The 16056-nt window shown below is 41.2% G+C and overlaps 1 protein-coding gene across 6 annotated transcripts in view; it reads right to left on the minus strand.

Annotated features, from left to right (window-relative positions):
• Positions 1-720: 720 nt before the first annotated feature.
• LOC125768009 (acid sphingomyelinase-like phosphodiesterase 3a) overlaps positions 721-16056 on the minus strand; it is a 77891-nt gene continuing 62555 nt past the window's right edge. For all 6 annotated transcript variants that reach the window (XM_049435101.1, XM_049435105.1, XM_049435104.1 and 3 more), the window contains 6 exons: positions 15646-15854; positions 15169-15548; positions 6168-6366; positions 5973-6082; positions 5685-5863; positions 721-2958 (listed from right to left, as the gene is read on the minus strand). In XM_049435101.1, the coding sequence (XP_049291058.1) occupies positions 2376-2958; positions 5685-5863; positions 5973-6082; positions 6168-6366; positions 15169-15548; positions 15646-15854 (1660 nt within the window). In that variant the 3' untranslated portion in view covers positions 721-2375. The remainder of the gene's footprint in view (positions 2959-5684; positions 5864-5972; positions 6083-6167; positions 6367-15168; positions 15549-15645; positions 15855-16056) is intronic.

Here is a 16056-nt window from a genome sequence, read left to right on the forward strand (position 1 = left end):
TCAGTCCTTGCTACGGACTACGGTCCGGATAGGAAATGATCGCCGGTCTTGTCGTGTTGAACCGGTGCCTTTTATGGCATTCACCATCTGACCTGCATCATAACCTGTTTTATGTAAATATGATATTTTTTAAGCTGAAACGTAAAAAGTAAAAATATTCATTTTTTTAATGGAAACGCCTGGTACTTGTAGATTAGTGAGCAAAAATTATTGAACACCTATAAGTGTATTCAGTTTAAGCCAACTTTTTTAAAGCAAGTTTAATAAAAAAAAGAGAGGTTTAGTTTATACTTAAATCCTTATACATACACTTATACTTACTTGAAATCATATCATCTCTCTCTCTCTCTCTCTCTCTCTCTCTCTCTCTCTCTTCTTGGATTAACTACCTTTAAAGTCATGACGGCCATTTCTGGCATATTAAATTTTATTTTTACCTCGTTGCCGAAGAATCAGTTCTTGCTAAGAAAGACGGTCCGGATGAGATTTGATACTCAGTCCTGTCTTGTGGAACTGACGCCGTTTATCACATACACCTCCGGACCACCGGCCCCCAAAGATAATGATTTTAATGAGCATATTTTATAACAATCCATATCCATAAATTTCATTTTTAAAAATTTAAAAGAGTTTCCACTTTTAATTCACCAATCAAATTGACTAACAACTTACCAGACACCATTTTCTTTCCACAGCAATAAAGCAAATAACTACACAATATTTTGTGTTTATTTGTCACTTTTATTTAAAAACATGTACACTTTATTCAGTTTTTGTGTTGTGTGTCAGCTTCCCTTTAAATTTGTTTAGCTTGCAAATGTATCCGTCCTTCATTTTGATCAATTTCATTGAATCCTTTGCTGTATGTATTTGTATGATTCTTCTCCAATCTTTTTTTCATCATGGTTGTTTTTGTTTTGTATGCTACCAATCGAATTTGTTTGTATTGTGGTTTTAGTTTTCTTTCATAGTTCCACAGCTTACACTCTTTTATATATTGTTACGTTCCCTGCTCACGTCCTTTTCTTTCTTTCTTGCTGTTTCTTTTTATTTTTTTTTTCACTCCTTCTTCACTGTATGATTATTTCGCTGGGGTTTTAACTAGTTTACTAATGGGATGTTTTAAAATATTTATTAGAGTTTTTCCCGTTGTTTGTTGCCTGATGCTTTCCACCCTTCCGGGAACAGACAATGAGCAGAGGAATTCTGTGGAGCATTTAAGTGTTTCGTGTGTGGTTTGTTTGCGAATTTGTATTCTTCTTTTTTTTTTACATTTAAGTTGGATGAAAATGGGAAACGAATGCGATGTAAACCGCGTTGTTTTGTTACTTTGCCCGGTTTGCTTCGTGTTGTTCACAAAGCACTAGAAAAATTTGGCTTTACCTACGTGTATGCGTCGCTTGACGAGCGTATAACTTCTGCCGTATTGTTCTTCCGTTTGTTTTTTTTTGTTCTTAATCTGAGACATATTTTGTTGTTGCTATTAATGGCCATATATTACTTTCATTTATCATCCACACGATTTACTTAGCTCTTTTGCTATTACGCGTGCCATCGCTTCGTGCTTTGTGAGCGCTTTTTCTCATTTTGTTTTTTTTTTTACATTACGAAGAGAAGCATTAGGTCGGGTTCACCATTCAGGAAACAATGAAACATCGAAATGTATCAGTAACTTAAACTCATATGCCTTCCCAACACAAAACTCACACACTTCTTCCATTATCGACCTGTATTCTTTGCTATTTGTATGTGTAGAGAGAGTAGAGCGTAACATTTATAATCAGTGCATAATCAGTTCGTAAAATAAAACACTGCCAGCGATGGCTTAGTCTCTGGTGTATGTACACAACGGGGTGGAATGTAAAACAGAGTTTTCAAGGGGTTTCGGTTTTTGTTGGTTTATTCAAACGCTAATTCCCTTCTTAGCCGAAAGCGTAACAAATCGCGTGCCACACAAACACACACGGTTTTGCACGGTTTTTCTGCATTCGCAAATAACTCACCGAGGATGTGAAATTTGATCGAGGGCTGAAATCGCAATCAAACGTTTTAGCTAAGCTTTTTGTAGTTTTTTTTTCTTTTCCGTTCAACCTATTGCAAAGCCAACAATCGAATTTGGCTCTTGCGTTTAGTGCAATACGCGATCTTTTTTTTTTGTTTATGTGTGTTTTTTTCTTCTGTTTTATTATGTATCACATTCATTTGTTTTCTTTTTACTAGACTGTCGCTTCTGCTATAGTGTAACACTCATCTGTATTCTTACCAACACATTTATTTTCACTGAACTGAATCGACTTTAAGTGTTTTTAAAAAGGATTAGTGCTTTATGAAATAATACACTAAATTGAACAAAAACGGAGGATAGGGTAAACAACTTAATTTTCGTCTACTTCACAATGAAATTCTTTCCTCGCACATTCAACCCTCTCCGGTTTTGAAGAAGCTCTCAGTTTACGTTTCATTCTACATGAAACTATCGTTCCACCATGACGTTGGGACAAACATACGAAAAAACAGGAAAATGTACTTACTAACAGTACCGATGAAGCTTTGCAGATGATCCACACGGATGGGGCCATTTTGATGGCGTGACCAATCGCCATCATCCATCCCGCGGCAGTGTGCCAGCACGAAGCGATAAAAGTGGCTGGCTGTAGCGTACCGAGGCAGACACTTCCGGCAGCAATCGGAACCGATTCGACCGTCCAGAAGCTGCTCCACACGAGCAGTAACATCAGCAGGACCGGCAGAATGGTCATGAGCAATCGATTGAAGGCGAAGGTCGACACAAACAGTCCGGCGGGGCTGCCATTTTTCGATGCCATCGCTTTGGCCGCCGTTTCCAGGCAGCTGCGAAACTCGCGATAGTCCAGCCTGGTAATGGCACAGTAGTGGTTGAGCAGGCAGACACCTTCGCAGGTGCTGGTAGCGTGGCGTACAGAATTCGCCCTGTAGTACCTATGGGGATGAAATATGGAAAGCATCAGTAGAAGTATATTAAACACGTAAAAATAAAGTTTTGAAATTTAAGACTATATTATGAAGAAAATAAAACTATTTCATTATATTATTTAAAACTTAAGTTGGCTGTAATAACAAAGCCGAAAAGGTTAATTTCCACTTAGTTTTCAAAATGCCTATTGATTCAGAGAAGCGGTTCAATAATGTTATTGGGGTTTGAGTTTACAAATACAATTTATGAACAATGTCGGTGGGCTGACGACAACTTAGGTCAAAAGTAGCAAAGACTAGGTATCTGGCTACGTTATATAAATCAGTCCAATAAGCTAGAAACGGTCGACATGACTTGAAAAAAAAACATGACGCAATACTGGGCACAAAAAAAAAAACAAATACAACACCAATCCTTTATCCTCAACAGTTCAAGAAAACAAGCTAAAAGAAGATATTAAATTCCATTTCAAGGAGAGCAACTCTTCTACGAAAGCGTACCCAAACGTCAGACGATTTGCTGCAAATGACAACCCAACTCATGGGCAGTGTGCTTTCGCAAAAGTTGTCTGATTTCACACAAGAAAGATTATTGTTAACTCCTTCTTTTTCCTCCATCCCTCACACACATTTATATACCACATTCATCCTTCTATCCATCTTCAATACGAGCCATTTTCTATAAGGTTTGTCATCCGCACGCATCGAGCGAACGGCCGGGGAAGGACGGTATGGAGTTTTCCGGTCGACACTTTTCCGCTCGTTTCATTTCGAAGAAGTCCACCGAAGACTTTTTTCCAGCGGAGCGGTCGAAACTTTCCCCTTTCCCCTTGTCCCGGTATACGTCCAGGGTTTGCCAACACGGACTGGAAACGGAACACCGGCAATGACATGTTCGTGCTCGGTTGGATGGAAATCACCATCCTTGGTTTGTGAGTGTCTTGAGGATGAAATATGCAAACCGGTATTGGTGGCCGGGTTCGGTGAAAAACCGAACGATTCGAACTTCAATCACTGTTCACCGAGATAAGCAATGATGGGACGGGAGTCCGGACGAATGTTTGGCGCTGGTGTAAGTTTACCGGTAGGCAACGCCCATCGATTCCAAGATATGTAAGCCGATCCAAAAACTTCCCGTCGCCAGTCTTGCCAGATGTTGTACCGGATTTCTAAAGGGTTTCGGAAAGCTAGGTTTCCGGTGCAGGGATCCACCCCAAAAGCAATGGATGTGGACATCGAGGCGTGGATGAATGATACAAATAAAATGCTAGATAACTTCACCCAGTCCCCTTCTAGGCGGGTAGCTATTATTCCATTTCTGCCTTCTGAGATGATCACAAGAAAACGGGATTGGATTGGATGGAGAGGAGAGAGAAAAAAATTGGGCAGATGATTTGAATCTGAATAAGCCATAGCAAATCCCAAAATTGCTCCTTTATGTGACCACACACTTGCGTGCGGTATGTTACGAGATGGAAGAACTAGTACTCATGTCTTGGGTTTCTTCTTCCAGATCGAGTCTCAATGATGGTGGGTTTGGGGTATGTATGTTTTATATTTCCCCCCCGAACAATCATGTCTTGTGGTTGTGAGAAGGTTTCAGAAAGTAAATAGAAATACCGATAGTGGCCACCCTCGGCATACGCACATATAAGCTCGCGTAGGTTAAATAATGGAATGTGGTAGAGGATTTCTTTTCAAGAAGTCTTCCAGTCATTGGGTTTTTTTTGGGCTCATGGATGTAATTTTTCTGTCCCTTCCCTTTCTAGTCCCAGCAGGGCTTCAGGAATCGATTCGATGCGATTTCTTTCCCTTTTTTTGCTTCTTAACTCATTCTCATTCTATGCCTGTTTCCCCGCGCTACGGCTTTATTGTGCTGTGTGTGAGGGATTTTTCCCATTACAACTTCAAGCCTCACCATACAGCCTCAAACGCCCGGTGCGAAAGTTGGCCTAGTGCTGGAAGGAAAAAAGCAGTAAGCAAAGCACGTTACAAGGTAAGCTTCACGTTAAAACCCACATCCAAACTTAACCTCACAATGTAACTGACAAAAGCTAAGGTCACCAAACAAAACAAACGAAACACACATTCACAAGAGCGGTGTAAACGTCCCGGAAGTGAACCGTGCTAAAGTTCGATCGTTCGCGATGATAAGCCCATCTTTTGCTGTGTGTGTAGCAAAAGGGGAAGGATTTTCCGTTTTGAAGCTTGAGCATGGGAACACCCGCGCATACACAAACACCAAGCAAAGGAACAAAACCGTGTCACTGATCGTGTTCTGTTTACGAAAGTCTCGCTTACATTCCCCCCGGTTTACACAAAGCATTTAGAAAGAAAGGAAAACAAAACCAAACTGGCAGCCAGTAGCAGCAGCTCCAGCAGGATGTGAGATAAAATATTGGAATCGTAAATGGGATTAACTAAAAATAGTGCAAAGCTCTCACGGCTGACTGTGCGACCGTTTGATCCTACGGGGGAATTTGTCGTTGCTGACATTGTTTTATGACACGCTCAAACCTTCGGCAGATGGACCAAGATGTTTCGATTTGTAGGGCGGATCGGGGAGGGGGGAAAGATTACACGAAACTTTGTCTCATGTCGTTGTTTATACAATCGGAAATCTTTAGCAAATATAAGCCAGGATGAGCGGTGTTTTAACGGCATACAGCACATTTCTTCGGAAATTTTCTTCCACAAAACCTCCAATAAAATGGAGCTAAAATACGACTTACTTCATGAACTGCGCATCGTCCGCGTTGTTGAAGCGATCGGCCAAATTGTGGAGGGCCAACGATGACACCTCGCTGAGACCGTAGTAGTAGGTGGTAAGGTTGTACTCAGGCTGCCACACCGCTTCCTCCAGCTTGTTCGCCTGCTCTAAATCTAGATAGTACTGCGTGTAGTCTAAGACCTGGAATGGAAGACAGAGCACGAGTGAGAGAGTGGGAGAAAATAAGAATTTATGTTTATTGTTTATGGAAGATAGCGTCTCGTGGAGGCTAAGCCCCGAAAGTACCTACCTGCCCTGTATCGGTGTCGAATTTGTACAGCCGCATGGCGGGATTGTTGGACTCGCCGCTTCTCCGTGGGCTTATCGATGGTGCAATCATCATCCAGGAGACGGGTTTGCCTGCGCGGTGGAAGATAAAATAATAATCCCAAATAAATAGTGCTGTACCACATCGTTTTCGGGGCAGTTGCTTCTACCAACTTACCAACTTCATTATAAACCACTCGAAACGAGTCCGAATGGAGGTGTCCAAAGAACTGTCCCTGAATGATCGATGAGTATCGCTTCACCAGCCGCAGGTAGCGCACGTTGTTCTTCTCGGTGAAGCTGGAATGCCCGAACGGGATCGTTTGGCCAATGTGGCGCTCATCCGAGCCCGGTGGTATGTGTCCTACGATATATACCTGTGCCGGGAACGTGAGGTGTGATTCGATTAGGTAAGATTTGGATGAAGCCAAAAAAAAACTCGATTTCGTATCAAAAATTCAATTATGGTCTATAAAACTTAAGACGCCCAATTGTGCGCCTACGGTCGGTGCCCGCAGCCCATATGACAGTGGTAAAAGTTTGTCCCCTAGAACATAAAAGATGCCGAACCGCTAGCGCTAGCCAAGATCAGTTGATTGGATCCCGGGCCAGCAAGGACCAAGCTATCAAATCACCAGCCTGTTAAGTTTGGAATCGGTTCACCATATAAACCGAACCACAATCTCGAGGTGGATATTGATTCTCATAAAATCGTCATAAAACCACAGCCCGGCAGGTTAAAAGCCAGGTGCGTAGCAATGTGCGTCTTCTGTGTCTGTGTGTCTGTGTCTATCTGTTTTCTTTCTCCATTTAGAAAGCTTTCCGAAATTGGTTCCTACTCCGTGCTAAGCTGCTGGGAAATCGAATAACAAAAAAGCACCTGAAATGGGAAGTCATCCGAGCGATGCTCTCTAAAGTGCCCTTCGACAAAAGTGACGGTATGACTAATGGATTCGAAAGATTGGTCGTTTCGTTCGACAGAGGGTATGATGAATTATAGAATGATTCGTACGTCGAAACCGTACGAACGGTGGTGGCGTTGGTGACATCACCCTTCCGAATCCGTTCCGCCTATTACGCCTTGTCCCGTAAAACGAACCGCATCTGGGGGGGCTAATGTGATTTGCCTTTGCTAGAGATTTCGATATTGATTTGAAGAAGCAGATGTCCTACTCAAACAAAAATACCCTAAACATACCCACACACACACACACCCATAATCGGACTGCCTGCTACGCCTCACCTTATAAGCCTGCAAGCTTTACATATCAAACTGTTCGCCAGTTCCTTTAGCGTGAACGTCTTCTGCTTCACCCGGCTGTGAATGATGTGGCTGTGTGAGCTTACACAGTCTCGCCACACTTGTGACAAGCGGTTGAATTGTTAATGCATGGAAGATGTAAATCTCTGGGAAATTCCCAACGAGCCAACAAACTAACCAATCTCTTCACATGCACAATCCCTTCACAGCGAACCTCAACCATAGTGTGATAGGTGATTGGTATGGCAAATGACAAAGTTAGCATTTGTGAACCGGTTTGCCACCGCAGATTCAATTATTCATCCGTCTGGAGAACACAAATAATGGAACATAAATTGAAACTGTCCCACTAGCGTGTGTCTTGGTGGCGACGCAAAGAATGGAACAGTGTGTGTGTGTGTGTGGAGATAGTGTGAATAAAAATAAATTGTTATTACACCGCCATTATGTCAACAGTATTACGATTTCCCAAAGATGGTGCCGTGAGGCGTCGCAATTTTTTGTTGTGAAAGGTAAATATTTTCAAAGTTGTTTCTTATGTGTGCTTTGCACAGTCTGTTTAAATGAATGTCTTTAATTGAGTAATAAAATTTTTGTTAGGATATTTTTAAATAATTATAAATTACCAAAGATTGCATACTTTTAGGCTATTCGATATCGATATGAAACAAACTAGTCTGGAAACGCCTATCTTTATGCAATCTGAATGTTTATAGCCATTTTTTGTTCTTATTTGTATACGAGGACATTCAAAGCAATTCAGACATGGTAAAAAAGTTTAGCATTATTGACTTTTACGTGTTAACAATATATTCCTTTTCTTATTTCATCTGTCTTTCTGCCTTGTTTTTGAAATGCTTCTTTACCATAATGCTTAATAAATCATCAATAAGTATAGATTTAGATAATCCGATGGACAAAACATATTTCAAACTTAAGCAGCATCGAACGAATGGATTCAATCAATCGTACCGGATAAACGGATTGTCCGAATTTGTGATCGTTCAGATTGGCTCGTAAATCAATTTCAGCATCAGTGTTTTGCGTTTTGTTTTCTTCTGCTTTCCTATCTGTACCATGGCGTTTTTGCAACAGCCATGACGATACGGTACGGTTTTGGTGGCTTCTTATGACCAATGACCCGGACCGTGATTGCTACGTGCAATAACCGAATCGAATAAATAGTATATCGAAACGCTGATTCTTGACGCTTAGTTTCGTAGGATGAATTTATTTTCCGTTGCGAATGCCTGCGTCCATTGGCATGGTTTGGTTGCTGAATTGCATCCGATCGAGCTGATTGATGATTATGATGATTGTTCGGAATCGTTTGACTCGATAAAGCATGGACAGTACAAGGTGGTTTCTTTAAGCTGAATGTTGACCTGCCGATGATGGTTTTTGTGTTGGACAAAACCATGATTAGCTGTGCTTTGAGTTCGACTTATTCAATTAGAAGTAAGTTTTTCTATAATATTTTACCGTTCTTATAAAGGACCTTGTGCGTAGAAAAAAGTACTTTCAGCCATTATGAAAGTCACTAATGCTATTCGAAAGATCTCATTTACCTTTTCTAAGCTAGAAAAATTCAACCATTTGCATTATTTTCCTTGTATTGTACGTTAGTGAAAATAAATTTCCTCCCTAACGTGTTGCAAATGATTTCCATTATCTTATCGCTACCGAATGGTACGAGTAAAACTCAGCTGTTTCCGCTGGCAATTATCTCTAAAGAATGCGAAACCCGTCCCACAAAGCTTTCTTTGCCAACCAAGTGCAAGACCGAACGCGTTCAACAGGAAACTTTGTTCGATCCGGTTCGCCTGCTAACAGCGCTAACAGCACTGCAAAGCAGCAACATAAACAGCACTGTGCTGCGAGCTGCTGCGCATTAATAGCGGCGTTAATCGATTTTTAATTTAGTTTTAATTTTATCAGCTGCACCGGACAGCTTACGGGCAGGATGCTGATTATATTCCTGTTTTCCGTCAAACCCGTATACACCCGTCGCATCGGCACCATTTTGTTGGTAGCAGATTGGAGATTGGACACTCTGGAAGCTAAATTATATCTTTCAAACCCTCTCGAGGAGGAAACTTTTGCTAAAAGGGGTTTTCGAAACAAACAGATTTGTGATGCGATCGATGCTGCCGCGTGAATACTAAAAACAACACTTCCGAATAAAAAAAAATGACTTAAATAAAAGAACAAGCAACGAACGATAACGACTTTGAAAGTGATGGAAATGTGGGGTGAACATTTTCCAGCATCATTTAGTCACCCGGTTGGCTGGGTGGTTTCGATTGGCCGGCAGAAGCAAGTTCACTCCATTTGTGACAGTGTGACACGGATAGGAAGCCGACCCATACACCGACGGTTTCGACTTTTGCTGCTCACCATCTAAACGTGTCGTCTTTTGCTTCTAGCGACGTCTGCAGTGTCACTTGAAAAGTTTCATCTTCGTTTCGAGCTCGAAGCTACTCCGAGGAAGCGGTCGCGCATTTCAGTCATTTATCGAAACAACGGCCAAAGCGGGTTTCGGCTGCCGGCTTGAAGACGGTGGATAAAGTTTCGTCCGCGTCCGTAAACTTGCCTTCCGGGGCCGGGGCTGAACGCTTAGCATAACTTGTCCCGGTGCATGTTTCTGTGTGGGCAAAAGTTTGGCAAAACGGATCCTTCTACAAATAACAAAACATGCTCGTTGCCCCCCCGGGAGAGGAACCATTACGCCATGATGACTATTCTTGGGAAGTGCGATGTCATTTTCCACAAAACGGGCAACATTTTTCAACGCTGAGTGTGATGTTTTTAGAGGTCTTATTGATTGCGTTATTAATTGGAACGGTTCAATGAACACATTCCCATTTGATGTTGGTCAACAGCGACAACTGCTGTTGAGCATTAATGACTTGAATTTATCGATGGAAAATTGGTTTTTTCGAGCTATTAATCGGTGCTCATTCGTGAAGAATTTTTCAAATAAAATAGGCTATTGGTGAAAAATAAGCCATAACGGATTCTTTCGTAATGAGGCAGTGAATCTGAAGCATTGAAAAGAATATTGCAATATTGATAACATTATACATACAACTCATCGCGCCTAAGCAAATGATTTTTTTTAAATACTTATTTTGTATTTCAACTTTTTAGTAATAAAATGCGTTGTGTTTGCATAACATCAGGCTGTTTTTCGATCAATTATACTTCCCAAGCCAATGAATATTATTATTCGTGCAATATTATTTTTGTATTCTGATATTCAAAGTGTTTAATTGTTGGTTTTAAAAATATTGTAAATAAATTAGAATAAACCTCTTAAACTTTATTTAAACCCATCTTTCAAACATAGAAATGATTCTGCTGAACATTTTTAAAGCATAAATTTTGTCACCAAAATTCACCTTCAGCTCAAACTAAAGCTGAAATACATGAGTTTTTCAACGGTTGGGAAAATGTTTTCTACTCGCTGTTAATCATTCCCTTGCACAGATAAAAGCGCCGAAAACCTCATTAAAGTTAACAACTACAAATGAGAGGAATAAATGATGACACCCTATTGAAAGCCCTCGTTTCCACGTGTAGTTCGGCTACTTTCGGCCAACGTGGAACTGTTCCACCTTTTCGAGATATTGAAAGTGTCAAATGTTTCACCTGACACAGCATCATAGGTAGACTACGCATTCCGATAAGCTTTGGCACGTTTCTAAATATGCGTAAGCGTGTGTTTGTGTGTGCTTGTGACCGTTTTGTCCGCTAATTATCAATGTTTGGTTTTCCACGATCAGCTCACATGCTCACACCGTTTTCCACACAAACCCCAAAAACCGGTCTCCGGCTGGAACACCAGCTGGAATAATGTTTGCCCAAAGCTTGGTAGTTAGTGGGTTGGTTTTGAATTACAGCATATGTCCGCCGAGCTAAACGGGGCACACAGTTTGGATGCGACGGTTGGGGATACTATCAAAATTTGGCCCTCGCTGCTTCTGGCCACAGTACTGGCCAACCATTGCTTCACCTTTAGCCACCAAAAACTGGCACAAAGTAACCAACGCGAGCGGGAGCATGGAGGTATGGGTGTCAACCCGCTTTCTCGCAAAACACACCAAAGATCAAAGCCCAATTAGTGACAACGATACAGAGACCCTCTTAGCGCCTGAAACACACATACACACACACACACATACAGTGAGATAAATATTTGCACAAAATGAACGATTCACGCGCGGTGTTGGTGTCGTTAAAAGGGTGACAACCAGCATGCATGGGATAATGGGAAAGTTTTGGTTTAATCAGCATCAGCATGCTTTTGTGCCGCGATACTGCTTGACAGCAAAATGGCACCGAGGGCATAAAATGTTTCAGCGAAAAGGGAATTAATCTTTGCCCTGGGTGTGTGTCTGTGCGTGTCAGTCCTTTTCGCGCTATCATTTGTGGATGGGATTAACGAGTTGTGGAAGGTGCGAATCAACTACACTCATAATTAAGCTAAACCGGATGGAATGGGCAGGTTTGGAGAGAATATTTAGATGAAGAAAAGTTTTACAGTTAATTCAGTGCTTTCGTTCGAAAGTTCATAGTTCCGCGTAGTAGTCTTAAAAGGACTAGCAAAGTGAGAAAAACACTATTTTTCCGGTCTTAAGCCACTAGCTCTATCGTCAAATTTTCGGACTAACTCCCATCGCTAAATCCCCATCAGCTCGTGTCTGTGTGCCATAATTAACGACTTTCACTAATGGCACCGTTAGTAGTCGCCTCCCCCCCCCCCCCCCCCCCCCTCGGTTCCGTGCGGGCCAGTTCCTAGTACCGATTTAGCACCTCTAGCTTAACTTTGCGTCATCATTACCTGCTGCCGGTATCATTATTACGCACATTTTCTCACACCGTTCGTGCCGTGTCGTTTGCATCTGGTTGTGGAAAAATGGAACAGTCTTGGGGTTGCTTTAGTTGATAAATCCTGTTCCCTCTATCTTTAATATCATACCCATGCCTACCTCATTAAAAGGCGAGCTGAAGGTGCGCAAAGCAAAGGTGGAAAAAATTGTTCCCTTCTAAAAAAGATTTCTTTTCATCGCACAGGGGAGGATGGTGGGACAGACTTTTGGGCAACAGATTAAGAAACATTTCTTAACCATTAGCCTGCGGCTGGAGCTTACCTTTTTCGTGATTTCTTCTTTTTTTCTACAAAGAGCAAGCGGCTTGAACTGATTTAAAATTTTGCTAACTGAAGAAAAAAAAAACAGTACCAAAACCCTGAAGAGAAACAAAAGGGCAGCGTTGCACGTTCATGGCAGCAAAATGGAAGGCCAGTGTCGAAAGATGGCAAATAGTAGACAAGGTGAAGGAGAGAAAAAAGTACACAACAAAATTCTGAAAACTTCATTAACCAAGAGATTAACAACCGTGTGGATAATGGACGGGATTTTTCGGGAAAGAATATCTTCGGTAGCACAAGAATCTGTTGTTGGTGCGTTTGTGTTTTTTTTGTTGGTCTCTTGATCTTCTTTATTTTCCTTCGATTCTTGTTACCTTTACCCACCGTACACATCTTTCCAGCGATACAGTTGCGTACTGTGTTTAGTAATGAATTTAGAATGTATACGGGGGACCATATTTTTAAAACGCCATCGGCAGTGACCTAAACGTACAAAACGTGCGCACATACACACACACACCGCGGGTTGGGTATTAAACGATTCGCTTTAATGAGCAAAATCTAGCGCCCGCGATGTTACACACACGCGGGCGGGCGGACGAAGATCACTAACGCTTTGCGCTCGAAAAGCAGCAAACCATTAAGCGAATCGAGAGATGGTAAGGGAAAGCAGCTGAGAAAAAAATATCCCTAACCCCGAAGCACGAACAGCAGTTAAGAAGGGATTTCTCGTGATCCTTGGCAACACCAATGTACGCTTGTGTCTTGGCAAAAAGGTACAACACCATGACCACCACCACCACCACCAGCAGCACCTTCACCAATCATGACCGTTAGAGCTGGATCGCTCAGCAAAAAGAAGCAATATCTCGGTTTGGACGTCTGCCCTGCCCCGGGATGGATGGATTGCAGCTTGGAGGAAAGCAAAAAAAAAATGGCAAATGCTGCTTTGCTATGTTTGTTACACTGTAAACAGCGCGAAAAAGATTACACTCCGAATCGTACCATCCTGATCCACCCACAACGGGGAACTTTTGCTGCGGGACTTTTTTAATTAATTTTAATTTTCCTTCCATTCTCCCACACACAGCACATAATTGTGATCGTTGCTTTTCGCCCCTTTTATTTTTTACCGTGCCGTGGCGATGCATCGGTAGTGGCAACAAAAAAAATTGTTACATCCGTTTTTGTTTTGTATTTTCCTTGGTACGACAACAACTTAAAAAAAGGAAACAGTCTTATAACTCCACCACCGACACTAATGGTGATCCTTTTTCTATGAAGAAACAACAACAAAACCCGACACATAGGAAAAGAAAAAAAAAGCAAGATCTAAGTGTAATAGAAAGCAGAAACAGCGCGTTTCGTAAGTCGAGAAAAATAATATCACGTCTTAGATAGACAATAGGGAGTTTGAATCGGTTGGGATTCGTTCGCTGATACCAACATTAAGGTGTAAAGCAAAAACAAAAAACGGAAAATTAAACCGAAAGCAAAAGATACAAAAGAACGAAAAACTTTGTCCCCGTTTTGCAATGGAAAATGTTGCAGCTTGCACAGCTGGCTGCAATGAAGCTTTGCACCGTGACACTGTGAACGATCCCTTGCTCTCATTCGATACTCATTACAACCGTTTCATTTTGTTGCTTTGCACTTTTTACCCTTTCGGAGACAGTCTGCAACAATGCGTACCCCAATGCCGAGGTTTCGCTTGTTGCAAACTGGTCTCATGGCGGCACGGATGCTTTTCAATATTTTAAAAGACTTTGCTTTGAAGTTTTGTGGAGATTGTATTTTTGTTTGTTTTTTGTTTTTCGTTACCACTTTTGCAGAAGAAACTTTGTAGCCTCAACCAGTTTTTGGTTGTGTAGGTTTGTGGTTGGTGTGGATTGTACTTGGTAGTTTGATTCGACGATAGGTTAAAAGGCGTGAAAAGGTTACAGTTTTTTTTTGTTTTTGCGGAGAATTGGAAACGAAGTGTGAGCGTTTTCCGATAGAGAATGTTAAATGTTTCGTGTGCTTAAAATTGTTAAGATTGAGTTGAATGTAGCAATTATTACACCAGAAAATAATTAAATCAAAACACATTCTACCTTTGAGTTCATATTGCAATCATTTTGTAAGACAATAAGCCTACTTTTAGGCGTTTATCGAGTATTAAATTTCTATTTATTGCGTCGTTTTTTATAGCTTCTAAATCTATATATATAATATAACATATTTTCAATGTGGAATATTTAAGCAACCATTTTGTTACGATTTTCAAACACAGAAACGGGGAAAAAACTTACTCTCATTTTTAGCAATTTATAGAATTCAAAGTTCTATCGCAAGGGCCATTCAACTTCCATACTCTCGCTTGTCAATCAACCGTGAATGTTTTTGACGGCGGCTTCACGCCTTCTCGTTGATTGATTTCATTCGAACTCTTCGTGTCAAATCTCGTGTCAAATTTATATCATGCCCAAAGTGAAAGGAAACCAAAATGAGTGTTTTGACTGTTTCACTAAATTGTGGAACTGGGTAGAAAAACTAAATATTTCAGTCAAGTAAATTGATTAAAACTACGTGCATTTTTTCAAGCTTGTAGCTTTATTTCATTAGATATAAAAAATAATCTTAAAAGCTTCAGCAACCTGGAAAACATTAAATTAATTACATCGATACACGTAATTAATTGACCAACTTTCCACTCAACCAAACTAAACGAAAATGGCCCAACATCTTCCCTTAGTAGCATCAGAAAAAAAATCTTACTATACTTACAGTTTCCTTATTTCTACTCGATTTTGCTAGAACCTCCTCCAGCCACTCCCACTGCTTCTCCGACTCGTGGCTGCTTGATCCCGATAATGCACTGGCGTGGCCACCGACACCACTGTCCGCTTGGTTGCTACTGCTACTATATCCGTTCCGTCGATCACTGTACAGATACCCGGAAGAGCTTCCTTCCCGGGCGTGATAGTGTTTGCCCATATGATGGTCACCGTAGTGACCGCCCGCTGGGTAATGGTAGGAGCCGTCTGGCCGCTGCTTCACCGCCGACGAATGCGACTGCGAGTACTTGGCGTCGTGCCGCATATAGTTCGTGTTTAAAGCTATTATTCTTAGCCGGCTCTTTGTCTGTTCGATGGTATAGTAACCACCTGGAAAAGGGAGAAACCCAAATAAATAACGTTTTCTTTATGATTTTTTGTTCACCATTACTGGAAATGAAACAAAACAATGTGTTCGCTCGCTTACCTTTTTCAAACGTTTGTAATGCCTCCAGCGGTAACCAGTGGCGCCAGAGATCGCCGAGCTGCTCGAAGTTGGCACTACCATCCTCATGGCCGAGCACCGGAAACACAAACTGTGACGGAAACGTTCGGCTCATCAGCTCCGTAATGTTACGCAGCACGTCCAATCGCTTGGTTTCGTGCATTCGCTTGGCAGAATGGGAAAGACCGTCGCTGAAATAGAGGAAGCAAAAGAGATTTTTAACTCATTTTTAGTATTGGTTTCACAAAAGAATTTTTTATTGCTCATGGAAGATTCTTATATTAAAAAAACTGATTATATAATAACGCCTCCTTGACTTTAGATTTTTAATAAGTTATAATTTATCCAAATATCGATGATTGGTTAAAAAAATTAATGTGATTGAAAAAATTG

Source organism: Anopheles funestus, chromosome 3RL, assembly GCF_943734845.2.
Source record: "Anopheles funestus chromosome 3RL, idAnoFuneDA-416_04, whole genome shotgun sequence".
Lineage (NCBI taxonomy): Eukaryota > Metazoa > Arthropoda > Insecta > Diptera > Culicidae > Anopheles > Anopheles funestus.